Source organism: Antedon bifida, chromosome 6 (assembly GCF_963402885.1).
Source record: "Antedon bifida chromosome 6, ecAntBifi1.1, whole genome shotgun sequence".
Lineage (NCBI taxonomy): Eukaryota > Metazoa > Echinodermata > Crinoidea > Comatulida > Antedonidae > Antedon > Antedon bifida.
In genome coordinates, this window is record NC_136231.1 from 10,401,013 (window position 1) to 10,421,168 (window position 20,156).

The 20,156-nt window shown below is 33.8% G+C and overlaps 2 protein-coding genes and 1 long non-coding RNA gene across 9 annotated transcripts in view; 2 read left to right on the top strand and 1 right to left on the bottom strand.

Moving 5' to 3' along the window:
• Positions 1-4,797: 4,797 nt before the first annotated feature.
• On the bottom strand, positions 4,798-5,379 carry LOC144845157 (uncharacterized). The gene has a single exon (XM_078702310.1). It carries the CDS (start codon positions 5,377-5,379, stop codon positions 4,798-4,800), a length of 582 nt encoding a protein of 193 aa, XP_078558436.1.
• A 1,756-nt stretch (positions 5,380-7,135) lies between these two features.
• The window catches only part of LOC144845546 (zinc finger protein basonuclin-1-like), a 71,039-nt gene continuing 58,018 nt past the window's right edge, over positions 7,136-20,156 (top strand). For 5 of the 7 annotated variants that reach the window (XR_013612565.1, XM_078702952.1, XM_078702954.1 and 2 more), the window contains exons 1-2: positions 7,136-7,228; positions 17,584-17,686. Coding sequence is in view for 6 of the 7 variants with exons in the window: in XM_078702952.1 (XP_078559078.1) it covers positions 7,220-7,228; positions 17,584-17,686 (112 nt within the window). In the remaining variant the exon portion in view is untranslated. Of the gene's footprint in view, positions 7,229-16,774; positions 17,084-17,583; positions 17,687-20,156 lie in introns of those variants that run through there. The other 2 variants (XM_078702950.1, XM_078702955.1) reach the window with 2 other exon arrangements.
• Positions 7,848-15,316, top strand: LOC144845242 (uncharacterized). The gene is made up of 4 exons (XR_013612516.1): positions 7,848-8,396; positions 9,735-9,861; positions 11,393-11,635; positions 15,088-15,316. It is a non-coding gene; the product is annotated as an uncharacterized LOC144845242 (long non-coding RNA).

The window sequence follows — 20,156 nt, forward strand, 5'->3', positions numbered from 1 at the left end:
CATCTTTTAGTTTGTAAACTATTTAGTCTTAAACTGATGCGGACTATAGTAAACTTCATCATTACAATATGAGTGATACGTAAAAGCATGGAGGAATAAGTTATTTCGCCATGGTAAAAAAAAAATGATAAATCAAATTAAATTTATTCTTACCTTGTATCTTGGGCCACCTGGTCTGTTGGGAGCGTGCTTCAGTGTTTAAGCAATATCTATCTCCACAACACAAGCTTCGTTTGTGGGTGAGCTCGCATACACGATTCTAAAGATGAACAATTTGAATGGGAGTTATTAGTCACAATGTACACATTTAAAACTTTAAAATCCTGTATTAGCAGTAAACATTAATGCCATTATGACATAAATTGTTTTTAGTAAATAAACGACTTATAATTTAGAAAGTTCAGTACTTTACATTATGCGCGCGCCGAACACATAAGTACTAATGTGCATGGGCACATTTTGGTTTTAAGGGTCTTGTAACATTTAGTACAACCATAAAAACTGCTATGAAATGTCAACAAGACTATAGTAATCAACATGTAGCCAATGACTAAGCATATTAGGCAATACTAGACTTACACTGCACATCTGCGTCTTGCAAAATGCAGCTTTGCCTTATAACTGTAAAGTGACATAACCTTGTTGGTGGCCACATTCCTCATAATACGACGAACAGTATCACCTGCCCTGTGTCCCGTCAAGGCGCTTAAATAGTTTACCTTTTTGGAGTATAAATAATAAATAATGATTATTAATATGTATACAACACAATTGTAAAGGAACACTAAAGAACAGTACAAAAAATAATAGATGAATTATGTAACACGAAATATTAACGCATATGAAAAAGAAACAGGATTAGTATTGCATATAGGCCTACTGTTCCATGTTTATTTGAATAAACGCCTTGGGGTATTTATTTTTTCAGGAGGGTCTATTTGTTTAATTTAAAATGGTAAGATATTATAATCAAAATAACGCCCTCTCGCTATGAAAAACTACAATAAAATGATTAATATCATAAAAAAGATAATATACACTACAAATTGTAAAAAATGCTATGTAAATTGTAGATCATCGCCGGTGAATAACTCTCTAAAAATAAAAATGACAGTATTGTGTGCACAGTATTATAAATGGGACACGGTGTATATTCGAGGAGAAAAATAAACGTCCGGGACGTTTGTTCCGTGGAAGTCCAATGTTAAGATACTTACTTACTTACTTACTTACTTAGTTCCTCCTGTTCTCTAAAGAACATTGGGCAGAAACATTGGGGATTTTTTGTCTTTCCAGGTGATACCAAGCAGTTTTCGAAGACATCTTTGGTGGAAGACATCTAGCTTGCGTGTTAAGTTTTCAGTCATTTTCCAGGTTTCACTCGCATATATTGCTACAGGTATAACTAGGGAGTTATAGAGACCAATTTTGCTCATGTGATATATAAATGTTAGGATAAGGGTTGTTTATTTAAAAGGGGGTGGTTTTTCTTCGAATAAATACGGTTAATAATAGTAGAATTAAATAATTACCATGCGTCGCCGGAAAGACTGCTCTGTCAGTTTGATGTCCATAGCATCCATTTCATCTTTGGATTTTAATGGGCTTTCTATCACGTCATCATTGGCTGTTTTTTTATGCCACCAGAGATCTTTAAAAGCGTCAGGCTTTCCTTTTGTAAGTCGATCAAGGTGTCCAATTTGACCGACAATAAGAGATTTCTTCCTAAATAATGAAAACATGTATTCGTTTTTTATTGTGTGCAAAAATATTTACAATTCAGTTTATTTCGTGTCGTACATAACAATTATTATGCACTTAGCCCTACCTATTGACTTCATTCCCAGCAGTAGAAATCTAAATTAGCATGATATAAAATTAGTAATGTACTGGTAAACATTATCGATAAAAACACAACGTTCAGTTTATCGCAAATATATCTACAGTATTTTACATTGAATAATTATTGTATATTTCATCGAAAAGACAGAAATGCCACGCCAATTTTAGCACCATGTTGTTTGAACATAGGCCTACATGTGCGAGTGAAAATGTGTTAAGCGTAACATAAGTTGTTAAACTTACTCTCAGTACAGGAGGGTGATGATTCAGCTATCGGTTCTGTGAAAATGTTGAATAAAATAAACGATATCATTTTTTAATTTAATTAAAAGCGCCAGTTCTAAATGTTTGGACCTAAAATCATGTTTTTTTTACCTGTTAATTTCTTTGGAAAACATACCAGTACAAGTTCTAATCTCGAATGGTAAAATTTTAGACTACCCACAATAGGAAATATTTCTGTTACACCCAGGTTATATATTCATACAATTTTGATAGTAATTTTCTACATGACTTACTAGTGGCCACTACGTCACAGTACTATAATTACTTTTAACAATAAAGCTTTGTTTTCATGATTTATTATATTTTCTGTTATTAATTGAACTTCTTTATGGTTCAGAAACATGGACATTGACAAAACAATTGGAAAAAAGTCTGGACGGATGCTACACCAGATTACTCAGAGCTGCACTAAATATCAGTTGGATGGACAAAGTACCAAACACGGAGCTGTATGGCGACATTCCAAAAGTCACCTTTAAAATAAGACACCGCAGATTGGGTGCTGCCGGCCATTTTTATCGTCACACAGAAGAAGCAGCAAGCAGATTTCTGCTCTGGGAACCCAAACATGGATCATCAGGTGCACGAAACAAAACATACGTCAAGGTCCTTCTTGAGGATACCAGCTTAGGAAATACATCTGAACTTGCTTGTGTCATGGAGGACCGCAAAACTTGGAAATCTAGCTATGCTGATGTCTGATTGATGAAGATGGTCGACTGCGGTCGATATATGATATGGTGATGAATTGAACTTCAAATACAAATTGTTCACGGCTAATTAAAAAAGGGGTATGTTACCAATCATTGAGTCCGACAGAGAAGCGACCGATGTTCCCGCTATTTCTTCTATCTCATCATTTGCTACGATAATAATAAAAAAAAATTTCAACACGCATGAAATGTTCGCGTTTGGCTGCAGTACGCGCCTTCTCAATTGAGTCTAAACAAGGCCAACAGCCATAAGTCGCGTGCTCTCAGATAAAAATAAACTTTCAAAAAGTAATGTACTTTAAAACTTTTCTGTACATCAAAACAGTTCAAAAAGTACAGAAAAGCGATAAAACGCATAGTGATACCGGACCGACAGACAGACAGACCGACATAGTGAACTATAGAGTCGCGTCCACGCGACTAAAAAGCAATATTAAAACTGTCTCTAATTTGAATTCTTTAACTTTATATACTTCTAATGGTATTAACAAATGTTATTGCCTCCACTAATAACATGTTTGTGTGTGTTCGCATGATTACAGCATGATTGCAGTAACACATCTCAATTAGAATAGTGCAATGAATGCACAAGGAAGCAGTCAACGATAATCAATGATCAACTGGATAACACTATTATTAAAGACTATGTTGTATTATTAACCAGATTATACGGAATACCATACAGTATAGGACGTAAGATCCATGTACACTATGGTTTATATAAGAAATAAGAGAAGTTTTTATACTAGCACAATTCAACAACCATCTTTCGTGAATATTATACAAATAATATTTTACAAGTAAAATCGTTAATACTATACTATTACTATTATAGTATGATTTTATTTCTTAAAATATTTTGTATCAAATTCACAATTACAAATTGAAAGGCAATATACATATCAGATAGTGGGACTCATCTATTATTAAACACTAACTCAAATTTGCGATTTTGGTATTTCGACGATAGATAAAGCTAAGATACGTTGAGGCGATTAATTTAAACACCTAAATTTGTTAATTTGTATGTAATAATTTTAATATTGTAAGTCATTTTTCTCTATTATGTTTGTAAATTTATAGTTTTAATGTAGGGCCTACTGTACCAATTTTTACTGAGGCTAATTATATGAATTTTAAAATTATACTGTTTATGGCCGTTGGAAAAACATTAGGAGACATTTTTTTATTGTAAAAAATATTTAATGAAAGCATGGGTTACAGATCTACAATATTATCAGCATTACCTCTCTCAAATCGTAAAATTGATTAATAAATATAAACAATATACAGACGTCTCTATAAGGATGTATCTGTAATCTGTAAGTTTTTTGTTGCTGTTGTTGTTATTATTTATCGGTGAACTCCAGTGTTCTTCTGGGTAGACATAGCACCTTCCTCAATAATGTGTGCTGTTCCCAGGATGGCCGACATCTGAGCGCTCCCTACGATGTCCGGTACATTTACCTTTTCATGCCATTTTTTACAATTACGATTGAAACCACTGTAACATTTGCTCTTGATTTCAAAAGCCAGTTCTTTGTATTTTTCTACCTTTTCTTGCTCACTGTTTATGATGTTTTGGTCCGCTGGAACAGCTATGCCAACCAATGTCCATTCAACCAAGAATCTTCTCCTGATACACATGAAACATGCTGTTTGTCGCACAAACTCTCCATGTAGGGCGTTTCTTGCCACCTCTTCTGATAATCTATAAGATTCTCTTTTTCACATTCTCCTTTAAAGCAAATTGCATCATCCACTCGGTAATATTTGTAGGTAGCCATGCAATGACTTACTCTCTTTCCTTCCACCGTCCTCAATGCTGATCAGCCCTCTTCCTCCTTCCTTACTCAGTAAATATAGTCTCATAACATTACTTCTGGTATGCATACTTCCGTTCATTGCCATAACTTTTCTAGTTCGTCTGTCGATGTTGCCCAGCTCTTCCAATCAATTATCCCTGCACTGACAGTAGCGTAACACACACAGCCCATGCGTTGATCATCATATTTCCCCCATTTAGTTTAGATTTGCATAGTTTTTTAACTCTCGTTATATACTCAGCTGTGATCTTGTCTTTCATTTTAGCATTCAGAATCTTATCCAGCTGCAATATACCAAGGCATTTGTAGCCGTCTCCTCCAACCTCTCTGATATGTTCATCATCTAACAAATCTAACCCACTACAGCCAACTTGTCTACCTCTCTTCATTTCTAGAACCGCACACTTGTCAAGACCAAATGACATTCTAATATCTTGTGAAAATACCCTTACAACCTCTACAAGTGAGTCTAGTTGGTCGTTATTAGATCCATACAATTTCAGATCATCCATGAACAAAAGATGGTTAACATGTTTCATGCCCTTTTCAATTTTATAACCAGCTCTCATCTTCCGTAATACAAAGGTCAGTGGCAGCATGATTAAGACAAACAGTAACGATGATAGTGAGTCTCCTTGGAAACTTCCTCTTTTGATGTCCACTTGCCCGATATCTGATCCGCTTGATGTCAGTATCGTTTTCCAATTCGACATGCTATAACTTCTTCTAGCAAAAAAGCACACTCATTGTTCTTAATATCTTCCGACCAAATTTTTCTCCAAAAAGAACCTACTTCGATTGGGTCAGGTTGTTCTGAACTTTTGACATCTTTTATCATATCTCCTAACCTTAATTCCTCCTGCCTTGATTTTCTGCTTCAATATGTCTGAAACGTGCCTTTCTCTTCGAGGCTGTATTTTCTATTGAATCGATTTTTTTCTTTGTGTTTTAATCTCATGTTTCCTTTTCGGCATTCCTCGATTTTGCTGAGATCTTTTCTCCATGTTTCAATACTTTGTTTTATTCTCCTTTTCCAGAATGGTTCATCGACTTTTTCTTTCCCTTCGTTTTGTTAACATTCCCATGTTTTCAGTAGTGACATAAGCAGCTGCGTACATTAATGAATTTAGTTCTGTGATGATATTTCGAGGGTTTAATCATTTCCACGGCTTCATTGATTTTTTTTAACCTCTGATCCTAACTTTGCTCTAATACACAACTTCAATATTGGTAATCTTGCTTTCGTTTCTATAAGCATCACTTTTTGTATCCTGTCTCGTACAGAATTTAGCTCTGGGCTGGTCCCTTCTTGTTGTTCTTGTACCGAAAGTAATGTATAATTTCATCTTCGCATAATATTATGTTACTTTGGGCTTTTAGATGATGTTTCTCTATTTGACGCTAACAGTTTGATTTAACTGTCGGTTTTAATTTTAAATTTGTAGTGCTATTTCTTGTTCCACATTCTCTAGATAGATATCATTTTAATCTGACGTAGGCCTACTTGATCAGCTAATCTCTGTTTACCTACTTTATTAAGCTCAGTGTTTCGTGTTATCCACTGTTATAGCATTCTTTTCTGTATCCTCGTTTATTTGGTTCACTCCTTGTGTAACATTCGAACCGTCCTTTCCTCTTTTGACCATCCTAATCTCTTTTGACGTTGCTCAGCAGTAATATGTTGTCGACCTGCAGGCCTATGCTGCGATATCTTTATGGATTAGGCCTACTCCCGGGTAGGTCATTTTTACGTCGTTATTGATTTTTTCAATATTAATCAAATTCTCTCATTTAATACCTCCATGATTTAATAATGAGGTAGGCCATGGAGGTATAATACCTCCATGGGTAGGCCGATGTAGTTTTAAGGTGTCACATTCATTTATTATTCTTATTATTATATTATTGTTGTTGGTGGTGTTGTTGTTTTTGTTGGTGGTGGTGTTGGTGTTGGAGTTGGTGGTGGTGGTGTTGCTGTTGGTGTTGGTATTCACAATTTACAATTACAATTTACACTTTCAATTATTAAAACAACACCTAACAGTAGGCCTATAGCCTACACCAAAAAGAAGCGATCGAGTGCTTGTCTGTTTGGTGACTGTTATTTAAATGTATATACATACATCAACATACAACAAAAATTATGTAAAAAAAAAAGTAAAAAACATTGGTCGCCCACGACCGGTCAGCACTTCCGGTGGGGAACTCCCCTGTGGGGATACGGGGAAAATTACCCTCTAATAAAGATACTGTAATGAATAAAGACTTCCTTAATTCCAGGCCACTGGCTGTTGGATGTTGGCATATCTAAAAAACTGAAAAAAATACGGTAATAAAATAAAAACAACAAAATACTTTTGGTGTTTGAAATTTCCTGCGCAATTGATTCAAATTGTCCGGTCGTTTAGGGTTTGTACCCGTCACGCCACACCACACACCACCAGTAGTATTTCTGTTTTTGTTCGAGATTACGGTATGTATGAAACACCATGTGTGCCAAAATATTTATCTTTTTATGAATCGTTTTAAAAATGTGCCAGCAGCAGAACCATCATGTTTACTGTAAGTTTTGTTATATTTTACAGAATGTTTGTTTTGTATTGTCTCGTTTGCTAATGGTTGTATTATTACATTTGTTAGTAATATTGAATCCGTGATCAATAAATATGCTCTTGATAAGATCGTGAATACCTTGTTGATGTATGCAGCATGCAGAATGTAGCTAGGCCTAGCTAGTAGGCCTAGGCTAGGCCTAGACGTCTCATATGACTACTACTGTACTACCAGGGAAGAGTTAACTCTTCCCTGGTACTACTAACGGGGATCGGAACATACAGAAGGATACAGGTCAACCCATACCCATACCCATACCCATACCCATCATGGGCTGGCTCGTACCCATCATGGGCTGGCTCGTACCCATCATGGCCTGGGCTGGCTCGTACCCATCATGGGCTGGCTCGTACCCATCATGGGCTGGCTTTTGTACCCATCATGGGCTGGCCCGTTCCCATGTTCAATGTTATCTAAAGTATATTTATATTACATTTAAACCCAGTTTTATTACATTTTTAGATACCAATCATAATTGATCGATACTATAATGGCAAAAACTACTGACCTTTTCTTCGTTCCCCTAACAGGGTTTCATTTCCGCAATATTTAGGCCTCTGTGGCCGTATTCACCAATCTCACTTAGGCTAAGGGAAATACTTACCCTTAAAATTTAAGAATTCCCTTAACAAAGGGAAACACTTAAGGGGTATTCACAAATGAGTTAAGGGATCCACTTACCTAAGGGAAACCCTTACTTTTAAGTGAAACACTTAAGGGAAAAATATTTATAAATATTCATGAGTTTCCCATTGTCCAATCAAAAAGGAGACAATGTGTCCAATATCCAATCACTTTCCCTCATTCAAACCTCATTTGCATATTCAATAAAAACTTTTGCTGGCAACAAAAATGGCAGCAACAAAAAGAAAACCTAATTGGAAAGACGAAGAAAAAGAGGTGTTAGTATCCGAATACGGAAAACGAAAGAATATTTATATATGAGCTGCTTTTGATAGTAAGATTACATTCAAGCAAAAAACACAAGCCTGGCAAGAGATTACAGCTGCCGTCAAACAAACAAATCCAACTGCTGATGTAAAAAAAAAAAGGGAAAATCTTGTGTCTCAGGCTATGGGTAACATTACTTCGTACAAAAAAGACTTAATGCAAACAGGTAAAATTTAGTTTAATATTATGACTGTTTGTAGTCCTATAAATACTTTTAAAGGCCAAAATATAGTTGTTGTTAGGGAACATCACTCCAATGCTAGGCCGATGCTTCTTTACTTTAATTAGTTTTTTGGCGGAGGTACGCCCTAGAGGGCGGGAGGCCTTCTATTTAAAAACAAAGTTGATCATGATTGATTAGTTAAGCGGACTCGCGAGTAGGTTGAGTAGCCCCTGTAAAAACACTGCCGAATTTAAAACAAGAAAACTAAGCTAAGTTGTCTGATATTACCACAAGTTGCTTTTTATGCAACAACTAAAATTAGATAGAATACTAACGGTGATACTAACCTTGGTCGACTAGGCAAGCCAACACGCCTAAATTAAAATAAGCTAGGCCTAGCCTAGTAGTGGAGCTAGAGGCTTGCTTAGCCTAGGGCCCTAGATATGCCTATGCGGGTAGGCCTAGTAGTAGGGATTCCCGATAGTAGGCCTACTGTGTATAAAATGTAATAAATAATGTAAAAATGCCACCCTCTCCATGCCATCCAGCCTGGCCCTACTGTTATTATACTAGCCAACAGCCATAGCCATGCTAGCTAGGTAGATCTTGATCTTGATTTAATAATTGATAAACTCCAACTGGAGTATCACTCAATGTGTGAGTAGAGGTTGAGGAGGGGAGAGCTAATCATAAATTAGTTTGGAGAAGAAGAACAGAAAATAATAATAATGTAAACAGGCCTACTACTAGGCCTAGTAGTATAGTACTAAGTAGTACTAATAGTAGTACTAGTAGGCCTAGCCTAGTAGTACTTCACTAGCCCTGGGCTAGCAAAGCTAGGCCTAACAAACTAAAGGGCATTCATATAGGACTGTTGTATAGAGTCTATGCTTTAATAAATACAGTATAAATAAGCAGTTAGCCTAGTATTATTATTTCTTATCAGGTAGTGGCCCTCATACAATTCCAGAACCATCCGCTCTTGACAGGGCCATAGAGGGAATTTTAGGACAAAGTTCGCCCGTCTTTGGAGGCATCCAAGGTGGATTAGATTCTGGAACAGTGACTGACTGTAGGCCTACACATTCATTACTGACTGCAGTCAGTTTTGATGACATTGATTTAAATTTTTTTAAGTGTTAATTGATGTTTATTAAATCGCAAATAAATGTTTAAACCAATACATAAATTAATCAAATAACTGCTTAGTCTTGTGTTAGTTTATTGTCAGACTATGTAATTTTTATTTAACTGCATTTAATTAACTGCATCAGAACTGTATTTTAGACAAACTGCAATTAAGATCATTAACCATCTAGAATTAACACCATTTTCTTATAGATCTCAAGATACAGGCATTAATCCGATGCTTTCAAGTGAGTATGCCACTGTACCAGAACCAACATTCACATCAAGTAATTCCACCACTGCAATGCACCGGAAGTTGATGTTGATGGAGATGGAGAAGGTAAAAGAAGAGAGAGAGAAAATCAAATTAGAAAAAGAGGTTTTACTTTTAAAAAAACAATTAATAATCAAACAATTAAATGAATAAGTAAGTTGTGGGTTTTCCATTTAAAGATATTAAAGATGTATTGTCCCCCTGAAAAAATAATTCTTAAAAAAATTGTTGTTGAATATTCCATTTTTATTGTAACATAATAGTTATCCACTTTGACCAAAAATTGGATCGAAAAAAAATGTATTTACCTGAAAAAAATGTAATTTAAATAAAAAAATTGTCAAATTTATTTTGTAATTTTACAAGTGAAAACATTATTTTTTTTATATGGAAGTGATTAACTTTATTAAAACTACAAAATAACATATTCAAAGTCTGATTTAATTAATCTTCATTTTTCATGTTTTTGGGGGACAATACATCTTTAAAAGAACAGTGATCCAATTGATAAAATAATAATTCAGTATAAATTGAGTATAAATTAAATGTTCTGTACAATATCATATTTCACATGAAAGGCCTATTGTAAATTTAAAAAAAATTATTTTAGTATATTGTGTATTTAAATATATAATCATATAAAGTTTTGCAGTACACCATGCATTTCCAAAAACCAAGTTTAACGCAAGGTTGAGAATGTCTCAACGTTTCAGATGAACTTCAACCGACTTCTGGAGTAACTAAAACGTTGAGACATTCTAAATCGAACGTCCGCATAATTTGCAGAGCCTTTTACATATTCCATTAAAAAGAAAAATTGTTGTAAAAACAAAAGCCATCACTCAATCGAGCTGACGGTGGTCTAGATTTTGGCTTTAACACGGATAATAACGGTTTATGGTTTGTCCGAACTACAAATTTAATTCCAATTAGATAAAGCTGTAATTTCTTACAAGCCCACTTTATACCAAAGGTTTCTCTTTCAAACTGGGAATATCTACTTTCAGTGTCATTTAATTTTCTACTTATGAAATAAACTGGTTTCCAATCCTTACCATGACGTTGCTGTAAAACGGCACCTAACCCAAAAGGAGATGAGTAGTAATTCAATCTTGTGGGGGCATCCCTTTTAAAATAAGCTACAACTGGAGCAGAAGCGATTTTAGATTTTGATTCAGAAAATGCCAGATCATGGTTTTTATACCAAACCCATTCCCATCCGCTGTTTTACCGGTTAATTCCCATAATGGCGCAGCAGTAGAGAACCAATTATGAATTTAGAACAAAATTGGGCCAAACCAAGAAAACTCCTCAATTCAGATTTGGTACTTGGTCTAGGAGCTTCCACCACTGCTTTTACTTTCCCATCCGATACTTTAATTCCGTCTTTAGTTAAGATATCGCCCATAAATTCCATATGATCTACCCCATCCACACACTTGTCAGTAATTAGTATGACCGTCAACAACATTTCCAAAATTGGTATTAGTGCAAGAATATTTTTAATAATGCAAAGTATCAAAATAATGAAAAAACAATAATGATTGTTTTTTTTTTTTTCAGAAAAGGACGTAAAAGAATTCCTGTTAACTTACAGAAACAAGTTTTCAATCACTCCCAAAATCCATATGCTGGAGCACCATGTTGTAGGTCAGGTTCGCAGAGTGGGGCTATTGAGCGAGCAAGGTGGCAAACTCATTCATGCCAGTTTTAAGATGAAGAGTTGTCACTGGAACCCAGTTGTCATAGCACTCTCTGTTATGAAGTCACACCTCACCTCACACCTTTTGTGAACCAGAAATATAAAATAAAGTGGTTCCTCCTTAAAGTAGAAAAATAGGTAAACAAATATTTTATAATAGTCCAGTCAAAAATTTCCCTCACCGTGGCATAAGCTTGTACCCGAAATTCAAACAATATATTGAAAAGATCATTTCTTGATGTTGCGTTGTGCAAAATCTGGGATTTAACTTTTATTATACAATTTTTATCAGCCTCATGTTTACTGCGAATGCGACGAAGAATGACCAAAATTACGATACACAGTTAGCGCCTGTAAACAAATATATTAATAAAGCTATGAAACCTATGGTAATTAACTGTTATAGCATAATCTAAGTATAGTTTAATACATGACATATAAAGATATTCAAATATAATGCGGAACCCATATGATTTGTTAGTTATTGCTGTTTGCATGAATACAGAGTATTCAAAAGTCAAAATATTTTCTTGTTTTTGTTCTTGTTTGTTTTTTTAAAATTTTGCTGGCTCCATCCTCTTGAATATCCATATATGTGCGATGTGCGAGAAACGACATCATCGATGTTTCTCTCTGTTTCGTCTGAATACAGTATTATAATCTAAGGATCCTTGGAGAATAGGCCTATGATATTATTACACAAAAGCATAAAAAATGATCGGGCCATGGCAATACAGTGACGAGGAAGTCAAAAGAAATCAAACATTCATTTTTGCAAAAAATATTGCTCGTTCAGGTCTCTTCAAATAAAATCAATGTGGTCGACATTTTGTCATTACCATACTGACCATACCATTACCCACCCCGACTAATTCTCATGCAAAATGAGGCACTCAGGTATAAGCCCACCCATTAATTTGAAGATCTACAGTAGGTGCCGTAATACATTATTTTGTATTTGGTAAGGGGGAGTATTTATTTTGTGATGGTCAACCCGTCTGGCAACTTCCATACTCTGCATATTATAACCAAGCTAGGCTAATATAAGCTAGGCCATGATTTGATTTGATTTGAATTTATTTGGAAAATCATCATAAAAAATACATACAAAGTGATAACATAAATTACGGACATTACATACAAATAATACATTTATAAAATATTTTCCAGGATAGCCCAAAAAGCTTATCAGCTTATTTCCATTGGGATCCTTTTACAATCTAAAATAAAAAATATAAACATTACAAAGTATAGCATTAAACACATAAATAACCATACATAACAGGCCTAGCGGTCCTGTTTTGTTTACACTTCATCACGGGCGAAGATCGCTGCACGCACTACGCTCGAATCACAATACTAGGCCCTATTTGGTATTGGCTGCCATAAACAGGCTTATTAAATTTCTTTGATACATCTATCTAACGAACATTGTAAACTTGCTTTTCTGCTTGATAAATTCATGTTCAATTGACGTTTAAAATAAGATATTTACGATAAATGGCACGAACTAGGCCTATATAAATTTAATTTTCCGATATTCTACACCTCGTGTATAGGCAACGTACACGTCGCAACACATCATGAGGGCACTCGTGTGGTGGTTTCAGAGGAGAGATGATGCCCATGATTGAATACACAGTACATGTGTTGTTTTTGACGATCTGCATTTTTGGATCCTCAGGTATAAGACCACCCCCCCCCCCCCAAACTTGACATGATTTCATGTTCAAGGGTGGGTAGGCTTATAGTCACATCAGTATGGTACTTTAATTTGTAAATTATACAGATAATGCAAATCATAACATTTGCGTTACATTTCATCCCCATTAGTATATTCTCGCAAATAAATACTTCCTCAGAATAAATATGAAATTAACTTCAGATGACAGTCTATTCGTTTTCATGTTATATAATCATCTCATTTCATCATTTTTTAATCATTACATTATTGCAAATAACACATTCTGCACTATTATATTTTTCCATCCATACGTGTGCAGCAGTTTGTGCTTCTGTGTCTCCTCTTCTGTCTTATAAACATTCCATCTTTTCTTCCAGATAACGAATTGGAAATTAGATAATATATATATATATATATATATAATTTGAAACGATAAAGATGAGGAAATCTGTGAGAATGAGAAAAAGTCGCCCCAACCGAGACTCGAACTCGGACCGCCTGCTTGATATGCAGATGTCCTAACCATTAGACCACTGGGGCTTTCATGGTATTGTTCGAACTCGATTGGATAGCGACTCTTTACTTTATCGTTTCAAATTAATTAAATAAATTTCAGTATATTACCGGGCGGTTTAGAATTAATGTTCTTTGCCTGATTTGTTTATATATATAAAAGTATCTCTTCGGAGATCCCGCCTCGTGAATAAAAATACTGTAAGATGAGGGCGTATCAATTTGATCTCTGGTGCGCGTGCGTACAACTGAGGACTAGTGCTGTTCCGCCGTACCACGCCGAGAATGTTAAAGAGTCGCTATCCAATCGAGTTCGAACAATACCATGAAAGCCCCAGTGGTCTAATGGTTAGGACATCTGCATATCAAGCAGGCGGTCCGAGTTCGAGTCTCGGTTGGGGCGACTTTTTCTCATTCTCACAGATTTCCTCATCTTTATCGTTTCAAATTAATTAAATAAATTTCAGTATATTTCCGGGCGGTTTAGAATTAATGTTCTTTGCCTGATTTGTTTATATATATATATATATATATATCTATCTAATAAATTTTATTTTATTTACTCTCTGGAAGCTTTCTCATAATCTGGTCATATGCAATGTTGTGATGTATACACATCATATCCATGCAGAGCATGCTGTGCGCTATTATATGTTAAGACAGAATACATATATATATATAAAGAATAATCATTTTTAATCTCGAACCTCGACAATCATTGGTGCGTTTTTACGCTATTTAATCTTTTATGAGATGCTTTTGTACGTGTAAAACATTGTACACTCTCGAACCTTTAATACTAAATTGCAGCAGACGTCTTCAAACTTATATACAGAATCGTCGGGGATGGCATTTATAAAAAAAAACTCACATATCGTATGATGTGTAAAAAAAGCAAACAAATTTTGTGAATGATAGTCTAAAATATGCAATGCACTGTGATATCCATGCACTAATGTTAAAGATAATAAATAATAAAATAAGATTAAAAAGAATGTTCAGAATAAACCAGACCAGGAGATCATTACAGGTCAGATATAGTATGCCACTACAATCCGTCATGATGGTTTAATATATTTAATGTATTTAATGTATTTGTATACGGTGTATTGTAATTTCGGTCACGCTTCATCACATTCGCAGTAAACATGAGGTGGGTAAAAATTGCATATATAAAAGTTTAATTTTCTCTTTAAATCCCAGATTATGCACGACGCAACATCAGGAAATGAGCTTTCCAATATATTCTATATTCTGAACATACTATGTTAATTTCAAAAGGGTACGAGCTTATGTCATGGTTAGGGTGATTTTTGACTGGACTACACAAATAAGAAATAATCTGCAATGATCCACAGTGTTATCTTACCTGTATTGAATTGTTTTCTTTCAGATCACAATGAAGAGTGGGGTTAGTAAGCCTACATGATGAGGTACTGCTGTTGCTCTAGCCTTCAACCTGTGTCCGATTGCAATAAAGGTCTTAACCGCGGTCTTAGACCCAAGACGATGGTCTTAGATTTAAGACCATTGCAATAAGAAGTTTAAGCTTAAGACTTTCAGCGCCGTGGTCTTAGATTCTAAGCCTCCTCCAGCCAGGCTCAATATGTCCTTGTCGCTACTCCTTATTGTTAAATTACATACAATTTGTTGCCAATATTTGTAATTATTTGCTAAAATTATAATAATAAATAAATTACTCTATTTTCACTTGTTGGTATAGCGCCCTCATTTGTCGGTAACTACAGGCTGGTTTGATTGTTTGAAATTCTTTACTAATAAAGTCTCAGTTAAGACGGCTATATTGCAATCGACTTTGCTGAGAGGCTTAACTAAGACTTTCACGAGGGGCTTAGATCTAAGCCTAAGACAAAGTCTTTATATTGCAATACGCCCCTGTAGCTGGTAGTACTATACAAGGATGTATTAATAATATACAAATAATGAATGTTCATGAGTGTAATGGTACAAATAATAGCATAAGGTGAAATATAACCTTTCATCATCCACCAAATGCCATTATTTGTACCATTACACATATATAAGACATTTTTTTGTTTTATATAACAAAAATAGATTACTTTTATTTGAATCAGATTGAATAAAGATAGGGCTAGTAGGCCTGAAAAAGTTATACATTAATAAAACAGAAATAGAATATTTTATAATATTACATAGCCTATGTAAATACATGAATGTGATTGGTTGAAACTGCATCACATGACTACTGCTGCAAGGATCGTAAATCGTATATGTCCTCCCTATCATTAAACATATAAAATCCAGTAAATTCTCAAAGAGTTTGATACTGACTGTGTAATTTGTGTGTGGCAACACTTGCATTTGGCGATAAATAAATAAAAGTCATCTACTGGTGCTCGAACTCATGAAGATTAGTCCACATCATTATCACGAAACTACATTTTACACGCCGTGCCAGATAACTTGTTGGAAAAAAATTCAACTAAACTATTTAAAATATGCATGCATAGCAGCCTCATTTTGTTATTCGCCCTCTATAGATGCGACGAAAGACTGTTTTGTGATTGGTCAATACTCGCGGTAGTAACCTGGTACGTGCGGCGTGCTGAACATCCGGTGATTCGGCTTGAAAAAGATGAATTATTATTTATTCGGCCTACCTGATAATATTATTATTAATGTAGGCTTATTGATGGAAATTCTTCTGTTAATTTAAAAGACCTAGGCCTAAGAGAATATTTTATTACCAAGGAATCATTAATTAGTAATTATCTGTATATTATTCTTCGCAAGGTAAGGTGAATTATTATTATATAAAGACTAGCTACCCGACCCGTGGATATTCTACTTGTTGTTGGCTATGTAATATTCAGATATTGCCTTTATATCCGCGTGGATCAATGAATTTACTGCAAGTTACAATAATTATTTTTCAGTGTTTTGTACAATATTAACAAATTTTCATATTATATATTGTTTTGGTCTGAAATAAGTTAGATTTTAACATTATGCATTATAAAAAATATAATTCATGAAATTATTTGAAAGCAATCAATCAATTTAATAAAGAATTCATATATTTATGGTCACAATTAATTTAGAAAACACACGTAGTCCAACAATGATAATGATAAAGTAGTTGATTATACTCTTAGCGGAACCTTTTGTTCAGGATATCCTTCCCACACCTTAAACAGTACTCAGGAAATAGTTATAGTGCCTGAATGTATTGCCTTGAAACATGTGCTAAAATATCAACACACGACCACGACACCTCATTGTGTGCACTTGCACCACACCAGACACACTCTTCAGGATCACATATGTAATTAACACACTTGCCAATACTGGCTGGGAACTGTTACTGGACATCTACTTTTTTCACATGAACTTCATTCATCATGAAGGTTGTGATAGTTTTTATTTTCAAATATAATTGTTATTTTTGTGTTACATTTACAGTAGCCTGTTTGTTTGGTTTCATGTTTTGTAATTCTAATTGGTTTGCTGACTGTATTATACTTTTTCAATTTTGCGTTGTCCTGAAGAAAACATAGTACTATTTTATTTCTTTTTCTATATATTTTTATTTTTACATTATTATGTTATAATAATGCTTTTTTCAAGCATTTTTCATGAGTTCTAAAACTGTACGACTTTCTTTCCCTACCTTACATTGACCAATATTTATTTTCTTTAATGGTACACTTTCTTTGTTTATATAGTAATATGGATTTGTTTGGTTTAGTTATATTTTATATTACAGTTATTATTTTTATTAATAATGTACTGTAATATAAAACTGAGATTGAGCATGATTGATGATTCAAGGTTTTTATTGGAATCATGAGTAACTTGAAATACTTTTTTTAAATATAATCAGTACATATTTCCACTTAAATTTCAGAGCCTTCGATGTACACTGCCAGGGTGTAGTTGCGAATGTTTCAACCCCTGTAAGACGCAGATAAGATCTTGCCAGTCTTGCCAACATGGCTGGGTTGCTCACGGTGAGTTTAACAGTTAATATGTAATGACTCATGGATTATATAACATTTCAAATGCTACAGCAAATTTACCCTCCTGTATACATATAAAAAATAAAAGCCAAAATGTTCACAACATCTTTACTAATTGTTATTTTTGATAATGGATATTTGTAAATAAAGACATGCGTTAAAACATGGAGTAATAATAGAACGAGTTACAAAGAATGATATAAACCTCACTGCCAAAATCATGTAATAAAAAAGTTTCTTCCTGTAATGTAAAAGCTTTATTTAGCCAACAACTACAACAACACAGTTGACAGTGTTTAATTTTACCTAGCCTAGGCCTAAATATCATTATTACATTATATTCATATCCAGTTCAGTACTACACTGCAATTTATGACTCAATGTTTACAACAAATTGTTGCTAAAAAACACAAAAATCAATGGTCCTCTAGTCATTCATTTAAAATGTTATTATCAACTGTACATACATAAGATAATAATGAAATATACAATTTATGGAATGCTGTAAATACAATACATTATCTATATAAAACAAATTACTGCTATGTAATTCAAATTTCCAATTAATTATAATAAAAAAAAATTATATAAAATGTTAAATTCAAGTGAAAGGGGCAGGGACAAATAAACTACCATATCTTCCATCTCCATTGCCATAGTTTTGATTTTCCATTGTAGAATGGGGCCGTTTGATTATTACTCCATGGTTAAAACAACCACAAATCTGTATGAATTGTTGGTAAACATGAGGATAATTAACATGTAGTCTTTGATTGATAATATTATTGTTTTTTTTTATGTTGGTCTACTTGCTAAGACCTCAATTGCTAAACACTTTTTCAAAAGCTTCTTTCAGGCATATTTTCTTTGTATACATTTGCTTCAATGTTAGGTTCCCTAATGTATTTTTTGTATGTTTTGTTTACTAATTAAAATGTTAATTTGTTCCACACATATTTTGGATAATTATACACCTTTTGTCAAAAGTCTTGTTCATATGTTTCGTCGATCGTAAGCAGTTTACAGATCTTGATGGTCATGAGCGAAATTGTGTTACATTAAAATAAAACAATTGGTTAAACTATGTTTACTACCTCTCTAGATCATGTGACCAGCATTTAATATATTGAAGGTAGCGTGATCATTTTTAGTAGAACTTGCTCCATTGAGAGTAGTTGATATAGACATGATCACTGTTAAACTGGGCCAATTTTATTTCTTTAGTGTATAAATAATGCATGTTTTTATTTCGAAATTTAGGGGAAAAAGTGGTTTATATCTCATTATTCGCATAGTAAATATAATTTTTGAAATGTTGATGATCCAGACAAACTTTAATATCAAATTTAAATTAATATACATATGTTTAAAATGTTAATAAATTAAGGCTGAGATTAAGCACTTTCAATGTGGCACTGTCAACCAATAAGATGGCATCATAGGTAGCAAATACACAGAGGAAACTTTCTTCATGTTTTAATACAGTTTATAGGTGGCTTGGTGTGCAGTGATACCGGCTATAGTATTTGCGGTGCCAAGATCAATTCCCATCGGGGAAAATGTAGACAGATTATCTTTTATATATTATAAACTGACAAAATCAATGCATATAACCTATATAGTAATTTGTCATACTGACGAATTAAATCTAGTTTTTATAAATGTTTTTTTCATGATGCCATGAAATACTATGTGTAGCAACAATACTTTCTTTGTACTCCATATTGTGAAGGTACGCACATCTAGAATTAAAAAAATTGCCAAAATGATGTTGTTTCAAGTATTTTCATAGATACTTTTTCATAGATTATTTATTTATTGTGTTACAATAAAATTACAGTAAGTAGCCATATGACTCAAAATGTTGTACTCACAAAAAAACCCACTTAAAATTAACTATAAAAAATGCAATTTAAAAAAGATACATCAATAAAGTAAATTTATCTATGTCTTTTATAAATTAGGCATATAAACTATTGTAAGTATGGGTGATTTTTTAGTAGTTTTTCTGACAATAATATTTAATCCTCTAACATACATACCCAGTGTGAAGGGAACACACATTCAGTTAGTTTAAATCAATTCAAAATGAATATAGATTTATAGCATCCTACAAACAATTTGAACTATAAAAATATAAATTTTAATGTTGTTCAAGTTTCTACACAGGCCCCATGGGACTAAACTACTTGTTCATATAGGTATTTAGCAGATCTCATTCGTTATTTCTGCCAATAATGATGTATTTCTCAAGCTGTATATGTAGAAAACTATTATTACATGTACAATATCCTGTCACGATGTACTCGGTGTGTCAATCATTTCCCATACGTATTGTTTACTATTTGATTTACAGGAGTGCCAAGGAGTGGCTGTGCTGTATTTCAAATGCAGTAGTACTAAAAACATTTTTATATAATTCAATGTGATTGAGAAGATGATTCACATTCAGTTTAAAACA

Excerpts from the sequence above, each read along its gene's own strand:
- LOC144845157 (XM_078702310.1), bottom strand. The coding sequence starts at position 5,379 with ATGTCGAATTGGAAAACGATACTGACATCAAGCGGATCAGATATCGGG.